This window comes from Polypterus senegalus, chromosome 1, assembly GCF_016835505.1.
Source record: "Polypterus senegalus isolate Bchr_013 chromosome 1, ASM1683550v1, whole genome shotgun sequence".
Taxonomy (NCBI): Eukaryota; Metazoa; Chordata; class Cladistia; order Polypteriformes; family Polypteridae; genus Polypterus; species Polypterus senegalus.
Genome location: NC_053154.1, coordinates 214,178,339 through 214,196,982, shown reverse-complemented (window position 1 = coordinate 214,196,982; position 18,644 = coordinate 214,178,339). Strand labels below are relative to the sequence as shown.

General features: G+C 39.4%; 1 protein-coding gene across 4 annotated transcripts in view; it reads right to left on the bottom strand.

Moving 5' to 3' along the window:
• unc5b (unc-5 netrin receptor B) overlaps positions 1–18,644 on the bottom strand; it is a 309,730-nt gene that overhangs the window by 47,743 nt on the left and 243,343 nt on the right. For 2 of the 4 annotated variants that reach the window (XM_039768689.1, XM_039768698.1), the window contains exons 5-12: positions 16,456–16,636; positions 15,503–15,670; positions 14,503–14,667; positions 14,070–14,099; positions 10,374–10,565; positions 8,889–9,290; positions 8,670–8,757; positions 3,500–3,668 (exon numbers count right to left, since the gene is read on the bottom strand). In XM_039768689.1, the coding sequence (XP_039624623.1) occupies positions 3,500–3,668; positions 8,670–8,757; positions 8,889–9,290; positions 10,374–10,565; positions 14,070–14,099; positions 14,503–14,667; positions 15,503–15,670; positions 16,456–16,636 (1,395 nt within the window). The remainder of the gene's footprint in view (positions 1–3,499; positions 3,669–8,669; positions 8,758–8,888; positions 9,291–10,373; positions 10,566–14,069; positions 14,100–14,502; positions 14,668–15,502; positions 15,671–16,455; positions 16,637–18,644) is intronic. The other 2 variants (XM_039768707.1, XM_039768715.1) reach the window with 2 other exon arrangements.

Here is an 18,644-nt window from a genome sequence, read left to right as displayed (position 1 = left end):
ACAAGTGTCCATTTGGGTACTGAGGCCACAGGTGCTGTCCTCTAACGTACTAGGCAAGACCATATTCACATCCCATTGTCTTCCCTTGTTTTTTCAATGTGCTGGACTTCTAGGCAGGTAACTGTCTCAGCTCCATGCCCACTGGGATGCCAACATACTTTTCATAGTGTTGGCATTTTCTGTAGAGAACATGAAATGTTCAGTTCTTTCTTCCTCCTGCCCTCCTGGCCAGGTAATAGACCAGCATCCATCCTGCGTGGGGTGTCTGGCTATGGGTGCTGTCCATCACACTTGATACAAAAACTTTTCACTTGCTTAGATTTCATTTTTTGCAGTGTATTCATCAATCAGCTCTGGGCTTTAATGGTTTACTTAATATTTGTATGGTAAATAACAAACCACAGTGACATATTCATCAAATTTCTGATCTTGCTTACAAGAAGCAGCCAGCCCTGAATGACCACACATGCTGTACTGTATACACACTTCTGGAAAAATATGACACAGTAAAAAGTCTGAATTAGCATAAGTTGCCCTAATTCAGGATGTTCATAAGAAATGTAATGATTTACTTTGTGAGGTAGAAGTACATAATAAACAAGAATGGTCAGGTTAAATATTTAAAAAATTTAAATGTATGCTTCAAATTAAATGTATAAAGTCTAAATATACTCGATTGGAATTGAAATTTGTCATTTTTACCATCTAATAGAGGTTCATACAGGGTGAGATCTCTAGTGAAGAATCAAAAATCAAAAACAGAACCATATTAATAATCACTCACCATGATAATCTGAAAGGCTCTCCTACGTACTTAAGTTTATCCTTTTAGCCTTTTGAGAGGGCTAGGACCACAGGTAAAGGATCAAATATCAAAAATATTTTCATATTCATGTTCAGCAACCTTGAAATAGCATAAAATGAAACACCATATGCCTACAGTATATTACCAATCACCACTTTTTCAAAATTTTGTGAAAATTAAGTAACTTTGACCCCTCAAGTCCCATTAGGAGATGAAGCCCTGGGGTCAGTTGATGTGCTCTGCACAACTTCAAGATCTCCTGATTATTATTGCTGAAGTCAACTATTGGTTTACTCCTTATTTTACAGGTGTAATTTCCAAGCACAAAATGTGGACCAAAAATGGAATAAAATGAAGAGTTTTTTTGGGACGAAAGTAGGAGGAAATTGCAAAAGCTCAGTGTCTCGCTTAACTAGACCAAGCAGTTGAACAGTATATCATATTTTATGGATTTTCTCATAGACAAAATAAAACTCAAGCGATTAAAATTTTTTCATAAGGGATTCTTATGAACACAATAATCAGTCCTGATGATGCCACTTTAGGGATAAGGGATTAAAGTCTGGAGTAATCCTCATGTCAGCATGGGATCAATTAGCAAACTCTTCATAAAGAATGACCAGCCAGTCCCGGATCTGTGAGCAAGTCGGGTTAGCCAATGAGCTACTACACAACCCTGAGAAAAGCAAAATAACATAACCAGCAGCAGGATAAGTGATATGCTTATTGTAGGAACCTGAGACCTTACTGACTATTTACTCAAGCACTAGATGCACTGCCTTCATAACATTATCAAATCATAACATTATCAAATTTTAATGTGCTAACAATATGATCCTGACAACAATATCAGAATTTAGAAGGTGAAGTTGCAAATCTCTAATGAAATTGGACAGAAATAGAAGCCTGAGAGATTTCAAACTTGAGCAAACTTATGTGCAGTGAAAAAAAAAGAAGGACTTAGCAGTAACACTAACAGCTGTATGATAGGAAAAACATTGCTTTGTCTGGTAGTCTTGGTTCATGCTGATTTATGCCAGTTGGAGTATCAAGTTATGGTAAAAAAACCACAGTGGATCCTGTTTTTTGATATAAATAAAACAATGGACGCAGGGTATCCAAGTACCACTGCTGTCTGGATGCCTGTCAGATAAGGAAGACAGTTTCCATTTAATTCTACTCACTATTCGTGCTCGTGTTTTGCATGTTGATTAGCAAATGCAAGTAAGATTTTAATTTTATTCTGATTATGTGAAAATAATGATGTTATATGTATTGTAAACCACAATTCTGCTAGTTAAATTTCCTTTTGCTATAAATTATTAGGTGGTCTAGTGGCTGATGCACCTAACCTGGAACACCAAAGATGTGTGATGAATCCCTGTCTCTGATCCTAAGCAAGGAATTTAACCTGCCTGAGGGCCAGTTACTTAAAAAAGTTGCAAAGAATTGTTCTTGATCATGTTATGACACTGGATTAAGATGCAATCTAAATAGAATTCAGTAATTAACAAAATAAAAATAATCACCCTTATTATGTTCTCTGCATCCTGAACACAAGCTATGTGTTATAATTGGCAATGGGTTTACTTCTATTATCAGCTCATCTGCTACATTTCATTAAAATACCAACCTGTAATTTTCAACTTAACAGGACCCCCGTTTGGTCACATCTTGCACTTGTGAAGGAGAGCTTGCAGACAAGCATAACCAATTTTATATACTGCAAAATTGGGGTTGGGCTATATCAGGATTGCACATCAGCAATACCAGCCCCATATCAATGGGTCACAACTTTAATAAATCAATTACTGTACTGCTAGTCTGCACAGATGGATGGAAGACAATGGGGGACAATTTGAAACAGATCAGAAGTTCCAAAAGCTGATAAGTAGTAGTAGGTAGATCTATACATGGCTTCTTGCTGCTCTTTACTATGGAAAGGTGAGCAGGCACAGGCCTAGCTCTTTATGAGAATACAGAGTTGAAGAGCTGTCTGGGGCCACCAGGGCATGTCCTAGCAAGACAGACCCTCTAATATGTATGTCATTCCTTTATCTGGATGTAGTTCCTGGTTAAGGTTCAAATGCATGTTTTGGGTGTCAAACCAGTGAGCATTATACTTGAGGCATGGTAGTGAGAGTTAAGAACTTAACTGGTTGAAGAAAGAGAAGCCAAGGGAATAAGAGAGATCATAAGGTGCCAGTATGAACAGACTGATGAAGGTAAAATTGATATAGGCAAGTGGATCAGCTACCCTTCCTGGTAGACATAACTCTCTCTAACTCTTGACTAGACAGACTCAGACGTGTGTATATTTGTTCTATTCCCACCATGTGTATACAATAATACACAATTCTATGTGTACTCTGTATCCTTTCATAGATAGATAGATAGATAGATAGATAGATAGATAGATAGATAGATAGATAGATAGATAGATAGATAGATAGATAGATAGATAGATAGATAGATAGATAGATAGATAGATTTTATTTGTCCCCCAGAGGAAATTAAACTTTACAGAAACTCAAGAAAAACAGTATTATTTTATTTAGTGTGGTGTACTGGGGTGTTAATTTTAATTTGGAATCTGTTCAAGCCACAATTCAAATAATCACCATATCCTTTTCACCAAACACCTCTTAGGATATTAGTTAAATTATTTTGGAAATGGTAACTAAAATGACTCACTTCCCAATTGCCTTGGTGGGACTGTGTCTTCAGCTTCACCATCCAGTCTGAGGAGGCCAGATCAGCACAATGTGGTAGGGAGAGGACAACTGGACGACAAAGCAACATCCCAGTGGGGCCACATGTCACCATGGGGCTGAGAAGTGTTTGCGTGCCCTCCGAGGGTAGCCTGTAGGAGTGGACAGGATCAGAGATTATTTGGTATTCAAAGAAACTGGAAAGTATAATGATAGTTGTAAAAGACAGGCATAAACATGGAGTGCATTACAGGGAATGGAAATATTAATTAAATCAATCATTTAAAAGCCAGGGAAGAGAGAGCTCCCTAACCCTGAACCTAACCCTGGACTGAATGTGAACGAGTGTGGAAGGAGGCTCAAATATAGTGACATGTTGGCTGAAGTAAGTAACTGCACTAGTTTAACCTGTTAGAGGTCTGTGGATGCCCTTAATGCTGCCCCTCAAATGAAAAAACAGTATCAGCTAAGCATTACCATTCATAGCCACATTTCCAGTATTCCCTAACCCTAGCACTAGCCCTGCCAGGGTGGTGTGCTGAGCAACTCTTCAAAGAAATCCAAAGCAATGCCATTGCTATTTACTTGAAAAAAATATAAAGGGCTTCCTCACTACAAAAATGAGTCTAGTTAATATGTAACCCTCTAAGAAACAGGGCAAAAGGGCATGTGTTAAGACAATAGTGGTCAGTTCTGAATGTGGAAAGCACAGGGGCTACAGGGTTCCATTACAAGCTCTTTTTATAATAAGAGTCCTGGGTCTCAGTCCAGGCATGTATGATGTTTCTGTGGAGTTTGTATGTTCTCCCAGTGTCTCTGTGGCCTTTTCTTTACATATCTCAAAGATGTGTCAGTTAGAATAGGTTGTGACTCTACACTTACCAGCATGTGTGCAAAGGTGTGTGCATTAACTTTTGTTTTCCCCTGGTACACAATGTGGCTTGTAAAATTTCAGCCTCTATAAACTTCATTTGAATTGTAGATGTGTGGCTGGACAGATGTGTGTAACTTCTAACAATTCTGAACGATCACACTTTTTCTTTGGAAGCTACAATATGTTATAAGGAGGGAATGAAGGGCATTGATTAATAGCATGTCAGAAAAGCAGCTCCTGGTAATGACGAGACAAAACAGGCATTACACACTGTTTGAATGGACTCACTATGACTGCTGTTGGAAACCACAAAGGTGCTTTGAGCTATAGGTGAAAAAAATACATTTTGATATTTGCCAGATTTTAAATATGTTATTAGAGCCTTTCATTAAAACATACATGTTGTAACCCAGTTGAAATGAGAAATTGTATCTTGTATGATTTTATCTATCCATCCATTATCCAACCCGCTATATCCTAACTACAGGGTCACAGAGGTCTACTGGAGCCAATCCCAGCCAACACAGGGCGCAAGGCAGGAAACAAACCCCAGGCAGGGCACCAGCCCACCGCAATGTCTGGTTTTAGTTAGAGAATTATTCTATTTGGGTGTGTGTGGAGAGGTTAGATATGGAATAAGAAATTACAATGCTACCGACTAAATTCTACTCAGAAAGTTTAACAATAATAATAATTCTTTATATTTATGTAGCTCTTTTCTCACTACTCAAAGTTCTTTTCTTAGTGAGTCGAGGGCCACTTCAACCACCACGGTATGTACCTGTAATATTTTTATTTTACTATTATATTGTATTGAGGATTACTTGTGTTCTGTTCTGTGTATTGTATTATATTGACCCCCTTTCTTTTTGACACCCACTGCACACCCAACCTACCTGGAAAGGGGTTTCTCTTTGAACTGCCTTTCCCAAGAATTCTTCCATTTTTTCCCTACTAGGGTTTTTTGGGAGTTTTTCCTTGTCTTCTTAGAGAGTCAAGGCTGGAGGGGCTGTCAAAAAGGCAGGGCTTGTTAAAGCCCATTGCAGCACTTCTTGTATGATTTTGGGCTATACAAAAATACACTGTATTGTATTTTGTTGAACCCACCTGGATGATGTGACTGCAGCCGTTTTTGTGCCAGTATGCTAACCATGCATTGGCTATTAGGTGGTGAATTGATGAGAGATGGAGATAGCCAGTCAGAGACAGGGGATGATGACGGGGCCAGAATGACTAGGCCAGGGTGGGCAATTTAGCCTGGACATCAGGATACACCCTGATGCCCAGGGATCTTTAATGACCACAGAGAGTCAGGCCTTTTGTTTTACATCTTATCTGAAGGATGGCACCATTTTTACATCACAGTGTTTCCATCACTGTACTGGGACATTGGGATTCACATTCAGATCACAGGGTAAACGTACCCTGCTGGCCTCTACAGCAGCAACCCAAGCTGTTTCATGTGCTGGTCAAGACCGAAAAACTGTGTAGCTTCAGGTGGTATACTTCAGATTACATCTTGAACTTATCCTGTTAGACAGATATTCTTCAGATACATCTTCAGTTTCACAATCCATGATGTATGATTTCTTAGTGAGAGTTAGTTAAGTTAGTTAAGCCCTTTAGAAGGGAAAATTCACCTTTGGTGACACAGGAATCATTTCCCCATTTAGGTCAGCTCTGACACCAGTACATAATTTTTCTATTTGTTATTTTTTCAGAAATATATACTTTAACAAGGTTAAGATAACCTCCAGCTCCCCTTAGATGCAGATTCAACATTATCACCTTGTTTTAAAACTGTTTTAAAGTCCTTAATACTACTTCCCACAGTGGACCCTGTAAATTGAATGCTGACACATTCATGAATTAATTTTCAGTAATTCAAAATTACCAAATTTTCTGTTGTTCATTTTTGAAAGTAAAGAAATGTGTGGAGGTGTTATCTCAAAGTGTTGGACTTTAGCGATCTTTTTCTTATTTCATGTGTTCAAAGGAACGCTGCTTCATTCTCACCTCCAAGCAATATGACAGAATACAGATGAAGCATTGCTGTAGACTTGAGTTGGCAAATAATTAAATGTTTTTATTCTTTAACCATTAAAGTCAACGTTTAATGCAGTGTTGATTCATTATGTGCAACATATTCTGTAAATTGATTTGGCATTACTCACAAGTTTGCTTAGTGTCTTCTAAAACACTTGAGAGGACAGAAAAGTATTAAAACAATTTAGTGATGTTTTATGTGATTACATACAATATAAAACATTCTTCTCAACCATAGCCCTAACATTATATGAAGTTGGTTCAACAAATAGATTAATGTATAGATAAAATGTAAACGATTATGCTGTGCACAAAATATGTCTATTTTATCACTGAAACACCTTACAAGTAAATTTAAGTGTACAGTATGACTCACAGAGTAAAAGCTGATTCATTCTCACTCACACCTAGCCCTGCTTGATGCAGACTGCTTGTATTTAAAAGGCCAATCGACAAAACAGAACGATAAAAGCTTAGTTATGAGTGAATGCACTTTTGTGCACCAAATGTGACACGAACAATGCACTTCCCTTTCCCATTTCACACTGCAGCCTCATTTGAATCCATGGAAGTGATAGCAGAAATAAGTAAATGAAAAGCCTCATGGCAAGACATACAGAGGTGTGTAGAGTTTAATTTTAAATTAAAAACTGTAGTCATCCAACACCGGAGTTAACCATTTGATCCAAAAAGAAAAATGTATGGCGCTTGGGGGCGAAAATTCCCCGAATCATTATTATACAGCAATTCCATTTCGGTCTACATCAAAATTCTTCTTTTTGAGATGCAATGCTCTTGTCCCAGTACCTCTCCCGTTCCTATAAACATTTCCTGTATTCATCTTATGTTACCATGTTTAGAGCGAAACAGATTCTGTGATTTTTTTCTGGATTTCTTCCACGATAGCAAAATTATCTTCCCTTCAGTGTCAGTTTGAATATCAGGAACAAAAAGGCGTCACAGGGAGTGGCATCTGGCAATTCAGGGGTTGCAAAACAACAAACAAATTGTTTTTGGTTAAAAAGTCTTTGACTGACAATGTGGTGTGTGTAGGTGTGCTGTCATGGTGCAAAATGTGTGCGCCACCACTCTGGATGTTTTTATCCTGATGCTTCCCCACAGATGCCTCAGCATATCAGTGTAATGCTGGTGATTAACAGTCTGTTCATGGGGAACAACCTGTTTATCAACAAATTCGTCAATATCGAAAAACGTAGTTATTGCTGTCATGATGTTCGATATGACCTGATGTGTTTTTTTTGGCTTGGGTGAAAAAAAATCAGCAAAGTCACGCGAATGACTGTAGAATAAATGTCAGAATTACGCACTTGATGAGATACGCACTTGATGAGATACGCACTTGATGAAATCATCATGATGACGCTCGGCAACCGATTAACAAGCCTGTACGCATATGATAACTAGTGGCATAGTCGCTATTTACACGCTACTCCAGTGCTTTTGACAGATTCCAGGAATATTTGGTTCCCCTCTCATACTGTAGTTATCCTCCCTGGCTGGTTGTTCAGCCATCCACTGCGTTACCTGCTGATTTCAGTTCAGAGTTACTATGGTCATGACCAGGCCTGTACAGATTTCCTTCAACACCCTAAAAAATGTGTGAAATAGGTTAAGTGGCAACTCTAAACTGGCCTCAAATACCTGAGGTTGGGTGTGTGTGTGAGAGCTTGTCATATATTAGATGGATGCCATAGCCAGAGCTGGCTCCTGTTTTGTGCCTCATGTCATCAAGACGATGAGGATGAATACATACACTTAAAGGACATTGAATGTCTCACTGCTTCATGTTTTCCAATGCATCAGTGAGAAGAGGTCTATCTGAACCAGCTACAGACAAGTGGGAAAACACAACTACAAATTATAAAGACTGGATCAGCTTCAGATAGAGCATGTATATATATTTGATCAGTGTCAACAAGGAGTCTGATAAAAGGGGTACAGAAGATGACTTAAGACCAGACAGGAGAAGAGAGTGTCTGAGTGCCTTAACATCACGATATCAGCATAGTGCAGGACATGGTACACATGCTGGGGCAATGCCTGACAGAGAGAGGAGGATAGTAAATGACAGTGAAGCCCTTTCACAGCAAGAAATGCGGTCAGTGTATAACAGAGCAAGGTCAATGTGACAGTCAACAATGTGGCCACAGGGTCTACCTAAAGAAAAAAGGGACTGCAGGATCTTAAAAGGAAAAGAAATGTGAAGACTCACGTAGTGCTATCATGCTTATTGATGATGAGGTACATCTCATAAAACTTGCCCTGAGGAATGGTACCCTGAGGCACCATGAGACTTACACCTGTTGGAGAGAAAAAGAGAAACAGGTACTGAATTTGAAAAGTTACTGCAGCTCTAAGCTCTATAGCTCTAAGTTTTATCTGGATATGCTACTGAACACAAGAAACAAAACCGCTCTAAAAATGTGAGTACCTGTGTTAGGGATAGAAAGTCGGCCTCCTAAGCACCCAAATGTCCCACTCACGGTGGTGGTGGTTTCCCTGGGTGGGGCGTGGGATGAATTAAGTGCCTTGTTCTTGATGTTCATGATTTCACTGTCCCGAACCTGATTGCTATTGATTCCCCCACCTGGGTAGGTGCCAGCTGCTTGACCATAAAATTCGCCGACCTGGTCACCATTGGGCAGTCCCAGAGAAGACACTGTTGATGAATTGTAGACCTTTATCTTCAGGTTGGGCAGGGGATCTAGCAAGGGTGAGGTGGTCATAGGAATCTTGTCCCCTGAATCCTGCAGTGAGAACATAGGCCCTCGGTACAGTCCTGCATTAGCTGTTAGATCTGGCTGGAGAGAGGTGTTCAGGAGGTGAGAGTTGTCTGTTGAGAAAAACAAATGGCTGCAAACTGTGTCTTAGGTCGAGAAAAAAAAATTACATTTCTGAATCCATTCAAGTTCTCCGTATATAAGAAAATGATACAAACCTTTTATAAATATTCCATTTGGGACTAACAGGGGTAGGGAATGATGCACAGGTGATACAGGATAGGGTAAGTGAAACCCAGTCTAAAAGTTGGAAAGTCCATGTGCTCACCAGTTTGGGCATTCATGTGCTACAATAAACTGGTATACTGTTATTAGGAATTATTCAATGAAAATAAATCATACATGGTCACCAGATTGAAAGACTAAGCATGTTATTTTTGAAGGAAGCCTGTAATTCACCCTAGGATGCTATGGGTCAACACCTCAACTCACACCATGGGGAGTCTCATCTTCTAGCCCAAGAAGACAAGTTATGGAAGACTGGCAGGTATACAATTATTTCAAGGTAATAGATCCAACATGAGCTAATATGCTCAAAGCAAAAATTAGAAGTCTTGGGAGCTGCCTTGGAGACTTGGAACTTTAAAGTATGAAGTAGGCTCAAAGTGCAGCAACACTAGGGAGCCACCAGAGAGTGCTCTAATCTGGTTGTTCCTTGACTTGATACTGGCATGGAGAAAAGTGGCCCAAGACAATAAAAAATTAACAGGGGGTGAAATGAAGAATGGAGTTTGGAAGTATCAGGAAACTAGGAAGTGAGGTAGCCACTAAACTGAACAGACAGTGTAAGTGTCCCTTTAATACAGAAGGTCAGCAGAGGTTACCTTCTAATTACTCCATACTTTGTGTTCTCCCTCCCTGTCTTCAAACACATCTTTATGACAATACTGGTCTTTATAGTCACTGATTCACAAGTAAAGACCCACCAGAGGACACTCTCCTGAACTCTTGTCAGTTGGTTTGGTGCTGCCAATTAACCTCAATTGCCAGAAACATCTATGACCTCAGGTTCAGGTGTCAGTAGAGTCATGTACACCTTGAGCCAAAAATATGACACCATTTATCTGCTGTGACCCCACCTTGGCTCATCTACTACTTATACCGCACACCCTAAACAAACGCTTCCTTTCACTCACCGTGCCGTGGTTTAAAGTTGATTGGATGAAAGCTGCCTGTGAGGGCTGCAGAGGAGTCTGTGATGTCGGTTTCAAAATTGCGGCAAGTCCGTCGATAAATTACCACACCAACCGCCATCACAATCACTAAGAATACAAAAAGAGCCACCACCAGGCCGGCGTACAGTGCTACGTCACCAGTGGATTCCAAGCCTAAAATAAAAAAGACGGGAAAGAGCATATTAAAAAGCTTTCATGTAGAAAAACACACTCACCCCGTTAACTTGTAAGTGCTTCCATCAAGCCACCATTAAAAACTGACGCCCAAGATTAGAATACTACAAAAATATGACTTGAGAAGCACAATACAAACACCCAGTGATGTTAGATATGAATATTTACTGAGAAATATCAGGAAAACCCAAGGTAGAAGGGAAGCATTGACACCAGAAGCGTTCTACATATTGTATTATCAGACTATAAGGTCTCACAAGCAATGCAAGCGCATTGCCATGTTTAAGTGATCACTGAGCGTTCTTGCTTTCAAAGAACTGGCCATGGTAACAGGAAATCAAACAAAAATCTATGAATCAAACTTCACTTTGTGCCCCTAGAAGGCCACATCAAGACACCCACTCCAATCCACAGGCAGTTAGAACTGGTATGATGGAGGAATTAATGACGTATTGCATACAAAACTGAATTTTGGAATTATTTGATTCAAACAGTATAGTCTTAGACCTGGCGGCATGATTGAGGAGTGCCATATGACAATGCTGATGGTCTGAACCTGACTACCTTTTAGGAGCTAGGTGCTGTAACGCTCAAATGATTGATCAGTACTCTGTGACGAGTTATTTTGTTAACTTTGTGTCAAGGCAGGAATTCAAAAAACAGAGAACAATGGGCACCAATTACCTATTCTCTGCAAAATTTGCATATTAGAAGGAGGGAATTGACGTTCTTAGATGTCTATTTCAAGAACCTAATAATCACTTAGTTTAAAATCAATTAGTAACACTTAGTTTGGGTGCTGCAAAAAACCATTTATTACTTCGCTTCGCTTCCGGGTCCTCCCTGCGTGGAGTTTGCATGTTCTCCCCGTGTCTGCGTGGGTTTCCTCTGGGCACTCCGGTTTCCTCCCACAGTCCAAAGGCATGGTGGTTAGGTGGATTGGCGATTCTAAATTGGCCCTAGTGTGTGCTTGGTGTTTGTGTGTGTCCTGCGGTGGGTTGGCACCCTGCCCAGGATTGGTTTCTTGCCTTGTGCCCTGTGTTGGCTGGGATTGACTCCAGTAGACCCCCGTGACCCTGTGTTCGGATTCAGTGGGTTGGAAAATGGATGGATGGATGTTGTTGCGTAACAAGACCTTCTTTTTGGGCTTAATAAAACATGTAAAGCCTCAGTGAAGTGTTTATTCATTTCTGTTTAGTGTAGCAAATTAAGAGCCTTTGATACAGTGGTAACATTACTTGTGAGTGTGAAGGACTCACATGTCTTATACTGAAGCAGGCAATGTCGTGAGGAACATGTCTTACTTAAGCCACCTCTGACTATCCCAAAGGGAGGTTATTTTAGTAGGTCACATTACAGAGATACTAACCACTTTATTGATGCTTTGTTTATGTCTTGTTATATAACATTAATTATGAGTAGTAGATCCATTTTTTGAAGTACTTAAAGTATTACTAAATATTCTTATCAGAAGACACATTCTCATCAAAATGTTTCTTATGTTCTTAATTTCCAAAATCACTCAAAACAGTTTTCAAGGTGACAAGACACTAAGGCCTGTCCCAATGCCACTTTGTTATTCATTCATTTACTGAAACCACATAATCGACAGGACACAATAACAATAATAATGATCACCCATTTGAGTGACTGGACTTATTATAACATACAGGCATTTGATATTTATGGCACTTGGTACGCTGTGATATGTCATTAATCAAACAATCATGTGAGTGTGCCTGTATAAAACCCATGTAGATCAAATTTTGACTTGTGAATGATTCAATGCTATTCAGTCCTAGGCCTGGAGTACCACAGCATCAGTATGTTTTCCGACTAATCATTTTTAGATATAGGAAAATTCCTAACAATCTGATGAATTTTTGCTTAATTATTCTATTTCTGCCAAAACTAACCCACCAGCTTGAGACCGTCTTTTCAAAGAGAGGTTAGCAAACTCAGGCGATGCTTAAGTTCTCAGAGTTGTATATTGTGCCTTTGCTATGCTTGTTACAATTTCAATTTCAGAATATAAATGGAGCTTACTAAAAAAATTCTTACATTTACTGTGCCCATATAGGGGCAAATAACAGAGTTAAATGTGGTGGATGAGCTCACTTTATGTTATTCCCTTCCCTGCATTCCATTTATAAGCAAAAAAAAAAAAAAATTAGCAAAAAGGGAATACATTCTTATAAAATATATTATGTGGACCTTTACCTGATTTCACATTGTAAACCTGAGAACAGGACAATTTGCTGCAGTTCAGTTAATGAAAGGCAAATTAAACTTGTGGCAACCGCCTACGACGACTTGAACTGAGTTTATTGCTTTTCTAGATTTCCTGCATAAACTGTTCATGCACTCAGCCTATGGGCTGAAGAAGACGCTGGTGTGTTTGGTATGGCTTGTGGATTACAGCAAAGGTGTGCGTTTATTCTTTTTAATGATAAGAACTGCATATAGTTTAGCATTTGAACAGGCAACTCAAGCATTCCCGACAATGCTCCCCGGCTCTTCAAAGAGCACAATGAGCGAACATAAATCACTGCATCGCACGCAGAGGCTCCTGGTGCATTAGCAATTCCACCTGTGTCTGCTCATTAAGAATTTGCTACTTTGTCTGTCAATCAATATATATTTATTGAATTACTAGTGGAATGTGTTTGCATTCACTTTGGATTTTATCTCTTTTTAATGTACTCGTACGTTTCAATTTTATTTACCAGGAGATGATACATTACCATATAATACATGATACCATCTTTGCTACTTTGCAATAATTTAAATAATGGGATCAACATTTATTAATTAATTTCTTTAGCTTCATGGAAAAGAAATCCACAAGATGAATGGTAATGCAGAGCAGCAAAAGGTCCATTTCTTGAACTTCAGTTGTTAAGGTTTGACTTTGAGCTCAGTTGGAATGAAAGCTGGTAGCTCTTATAACGAAGCAGTAAGATTGTGTCCATATTTAATTTTTAACTCAATCACTGACAAAATGCCATTCAGAATTTGGTTCAGAAAACTAGACGCTTCTGGTGTAAATGACCCTTCCAAAATAAAACCCCCAAGTGCTGCCACTCAAAGCCGGCCATGAAGCATCTTAGCTAAAGGGATGTAGGGATGTTTTGCATAGCTTATCTATATACATATCTCGTCTGTGATAGCCACTCATCTACTTATGCACTATTGATGATCCTGCAAGCAGTTAGAAAGAAAGAAAGAAAGAAAGAAAGAAAGAAAGAAAGAAAGAAAGAAAGAAAGAAAGAACGAACGAACTCTGGCCACAAATAGATGTGACCTTAGTTTTTTTCTTTTTTTTTCATCCAGAAGAAAGAAAAAAGAAGAAACGCTTGATTTTGTAAAGATGGCTGCAGGTTTTTCCCAAGGCATGCCCTGCCCAAGCAGAAATGGTGTTAGCGTGGGAAGCAGTGGTGCATGTTAGTGAGACATGAGAAACAAAATGAAATGAAAACTTACGATGGTTAATAGGTTCATTAAAAACTTTATCTGTTTGAAAAAAAACAAAACAAAAACAAAACAAAACCAAATAAAGGAATGAAAAATGAGGATGGGATGATATATTGGAACCATTGACTAGTCAAGGCTCTAGACAGCTCTCCACCCCATTGAGAAATCAGCTTATGAATGATGGGAGAACAATGCTTTCTCATGCTGACTGCTCTTACTGACTGTTGCTTTGCCCTAAGCAGCACACCCCATAACCAGAACGTGCTGTCTCTTCTGCCAGTAACTGGACTTCACATTTAAAAAAGGTCACTTTTTGGTATTCATTCCAAGCTGTGCTCCTTCTCACTTCTACTACATAAACTGTCTATCTGGCTGTAGGCTCTCCCTCTTCAGCTGCCTCCCAGAGGCCTTGCTATGATCCTACGCAGTCCGTTGTACTCACTCTGCATACACAGCCCACCAGTGCAGTTCTTGGACTCCAGGAGCAGACCGCTGCAGTCTTTGCCCCCATTTTTGGGTGCTGGTGCCTGGCACTCCCGACTGCGCCAGTGTGTGCACTCCGTGCCGCAGGCCGACCACTTAGTCCACTCAGTCCAGCCACCATCAACTAGGAGACACACACAGGAGAGCCCAAGGTTAATATCTGACCACAGGAAGTCGCTGATAATCCCCAGACTGCTATGAAAAATACACAGCAGTCAAAGACCACCCTGGGAACCTGCCGCATGGAGCAGATCAAAATGCAGAGTGTCTAGAACCTGGGGCTGACATTCAAAATGTAGTGATAGGTGATTCAGCATGCAGGCAATCATCTACGAATGGATGCTTAATTAACAAATGAACAGTAGGGAATGGGGATGACACTGTTTATGCACAAGATTTGAAAAAAACTTCAAAGTAAATGCTGCTTGTGAAGAACAAAACTCTTCCCATGATATTTAGAGAAACCACAATGATGGTCAAGATCTCCACTAAAAAGGAGCCTCAGGTAAATTAACAATATGACTGGCCGTAGTTAAGACATGGTCACTGAAGAAGGTGTTGATGGTGGTCAATACCTCAGATGTACAGGACTAACATTTGGGTCAGGGATCATAAGGATTATAGCTCTGAGACAATGGGCATTCATATCTCATCTCAAAAGATGTCATGTCAGACATCATTAGGCTCAAAAGGTCACTTAAGCCTTATCTTGAGAAATGGGAATTCAGGTCTTAAGATGCTTTAGGTAATGACCTTCTCTTTCTCTTCATTATATGGAGTATTTACTTTGAATTTCACATTTGCCAGGTTAGTGTATTTCTGAAGACGCTCTTTTTCTGTTCCCCCAGTACTGTAACCAACAGCAAATGTTTTCATCTTGTGTTATTTATTTTATGACTCTGCATCTGTTCAGTGTAAAAAAAACATGGCTCAAAAAAGAGCCTCTTCAAGGGCAATACCTGGACACATGGTGGCACAGGCAATCCTTTGATATGGAAGACCCTCACAGAAGGAGCCTCCATTTAGGGGAGCAGGGTTTGTGCAAGTCCGGGTCCTTTTTTGCCAGCCTCGTCCACAGCGGGTGTTGCACGGGGACCACTCCGTCCAAGTGGACCATCCACCGTTCACTGGAAACAGAAAAGTAGAGTGAGAAGCAAGTTCTGTCTATCTATCTATCTATCTACTCAACCCAATTGATTTATCCCTAGATTTCAACTTGCCAATTAACTCTCACAAGCCTTTTGGATGGTGGAGCAGAACCATAGTGCCCCAGTGAAAAGCCCACAGAGACACAATGAGAATTCCAAGTTTCAACCCCAGTCTCTTAGAAACTTTGAGACAGCAGTACTAAACCTCATGTCACCTTGCCTATCAAAAAATGACTTCTGACCCCCCAAATTTGTTTAGTAATGATGCCTACATCAGAGGGCCAAGTCCTCGCCTTCAGAATAATTCTCTCATCATAAGATGAACCGAGCTGTGACAGCAGAGCACAGAATGTATGTGGGAGGCAGTCGCCTTGGACACCAAAATTACTTACTGTCATTTAATTATTTATTTACTGAGTGCCATGCTCAAAAGCTGTCCTGTTTTCCTCTTCACTTTTTTACTCCCTTTCCTTCTATTCCTTTCTTATCATTCATGTCTCCCAACCTTTGTCATTGCCCCCTATAATTACTCTCTTTTTCTGCCTCCCATAATCCTCTATCTGTGTCCAAGGCTACTGTTTCTGGGCCCGTCATTAAAAGCATACTGCCATCTCCATCAACCTTTCCAAGCAATGTCCACCACTGTTTAAGACTCGGAAGATATCCTGATAAAAGTTTCCAAGGTATGAAACTCAACATTTATTATGAGTACCGTTACTGTTTTTTGAGATGCAATTAAGAAGTAGTTAACTTTGCAGGATTACCATATACAATGACGGTGGCAGTAGTGCTGCGTCGCTTCGCTACAATATTTTTGGCCACACAGGTGTAGTTTGCAGTGTCGGAGAGCCGTGCTTGCTTGATAATCAGGTTGTGGTCAATAGTGATCAGGAAATTGGAGTCCATAGCCGGGTCAATGGGATCTTCATTCTTCAGCCATTCCACCTAGGGGCAGAAGAGCAAATAAAAGTCAGACAACCTTCCCTCTTTTTACAGAAGCCACCCTTCCGCTGAGATCCCCCTGTAGTTTGGCACTGTCAATGAAAAGTGGATCAGTCTGAAATCTTTCACAGTCTATAAGCTTTGTTATTATTTATTCATACAATTTACAGAGAATGCAGTCTTCTGTTTAATAAGTGCCATGGAAGCGGTAAACTCTAATTGCATTCAAACACATCTCAGATTTATAAACAGGGGGTCAGAGTTGAAGGCCCACTCATGAGTATCCAGCACTGTATAAATGACTATTGATTTATTTAAAACAATTCTGCTAGGTTTTTGTTAGCCAAGAGCTGTGCAGGGCAGAGGCTCTCAACACAGCCGAGTGATTTTTATAAGCCTGCAGTGAATCCTCAGAAACAAACTGCTTGATGACCTGTAACGAGATCCAGCACCACTTGAACTAACAGCTTCATCTTCACACATGTACAGGAGCTACAAGTGAAGTGATAGCTGGAAGTCACATGGCCTTTAAGGTGGTCACGATTAGGCAATCAATGGAAAGCAGCTGAGTAGGTGTTGGTTATTTTAATCATTATTTTAGCAGGAACAAAGAAACATTCATTTACTTAATGTGGCTAAAATATATTGGCAAATGCATCTTTTACGCTATACTAATAGATCAGTGTTTAGGCTAGACTTGTCGCTTTTCCATTGTGACTTTACGAAGAAATAACTGTAGTAGTAGTGTTTACAGTCAGAATCTTCTCCTATTTTCCAGTTTCTGTTTTTTTTTTAAATTAATTTTTGTTTTCATGTTTTTCTTCACCCACTTTACAGATTTCATCCAGGGGTAATGTTGTCTGATTTCTAAACATGTCTGTATATTGTATTGTATTGGCCCATACACATGTGTGACTGGGTGAATTAGCAGAAACTATATTATTTAGCAGCTGCGGATATTTCTCACGCTAACTTTATGCAGAAATAAAGGAAAAGAGTTGTGTTTCATATATAAAGAAGTTTCCATTTTGCAGATTTTCATCTTTTGTTTCTACAAACGTATAATGAACATCTATCCAGTGGTTTGACCCTGCATGTTAAATGTTATAATTGTCAGGACTCTCAAAACTGGTGTTTGCCACCAGGAATAGGTCTCACTTGTCTACTGAGACATTTTATCAATATGAGCCATACCCCAAAAATCTAGAAGTGGGCTTTTTGACAAAAAGACTGAAATTTTATTTGGCAATCAAAATCTCAATGAAAAGTCAAGGAAAATGCCACCTTTCATTGGCTACCTAAAAAGATTACGATATGCAAGTTTTGAGGCCACTCAGGCCCCTTCTTCAGACAGTTTGTAATTATGAATTACAAACAAGAATATAAACTGCCTGAAGAAGGGGTCTGAGTTGCATATTGTAATTTTTTAGTTAGCCAATAAAATATGTTAGTTTGCTTGACTCCTCATTGTATCCATAATAGCTAACATGGTACAACACCCTACTACTACATTCAAAATCTCACAAATGGAAAAATGCAACTTCTAGCCAAAATAAACTGAATAAAAAGGGATATGCCTAAACAGGCAAACCACACAAGGAAACAAAGCCATTCAATTATCCAGAATCTTTAATCTAACAAAAGCCAAAGTTCGATAAACAAAAACATAATCAAATAAGAGAACTCACATAATCATAATCCAACTAGAGAGATGATAAACATACTGCATGTATGCACCACAATATCAAAACAAAATACTTTAGTGTTTACAGGGTTATAAAGGACTGGATGGAGGCTGCCCAGCTGCAGCCACAGGGGGTCCTGCCTCCTTGAGGCCAATGTTAAAAAAAAAGGTACAGGCAAAAAAAATCATAAAAAACATAATACAACAAAATAACATCCAATCAATAAAGGAAAACAAGCACACATTCATCAACGCACTATATCAAAGACAATAAACCAAATAAAAAAAAGATAACAAGCTTGAGCCAGGAATTAAATGCTGGCTATA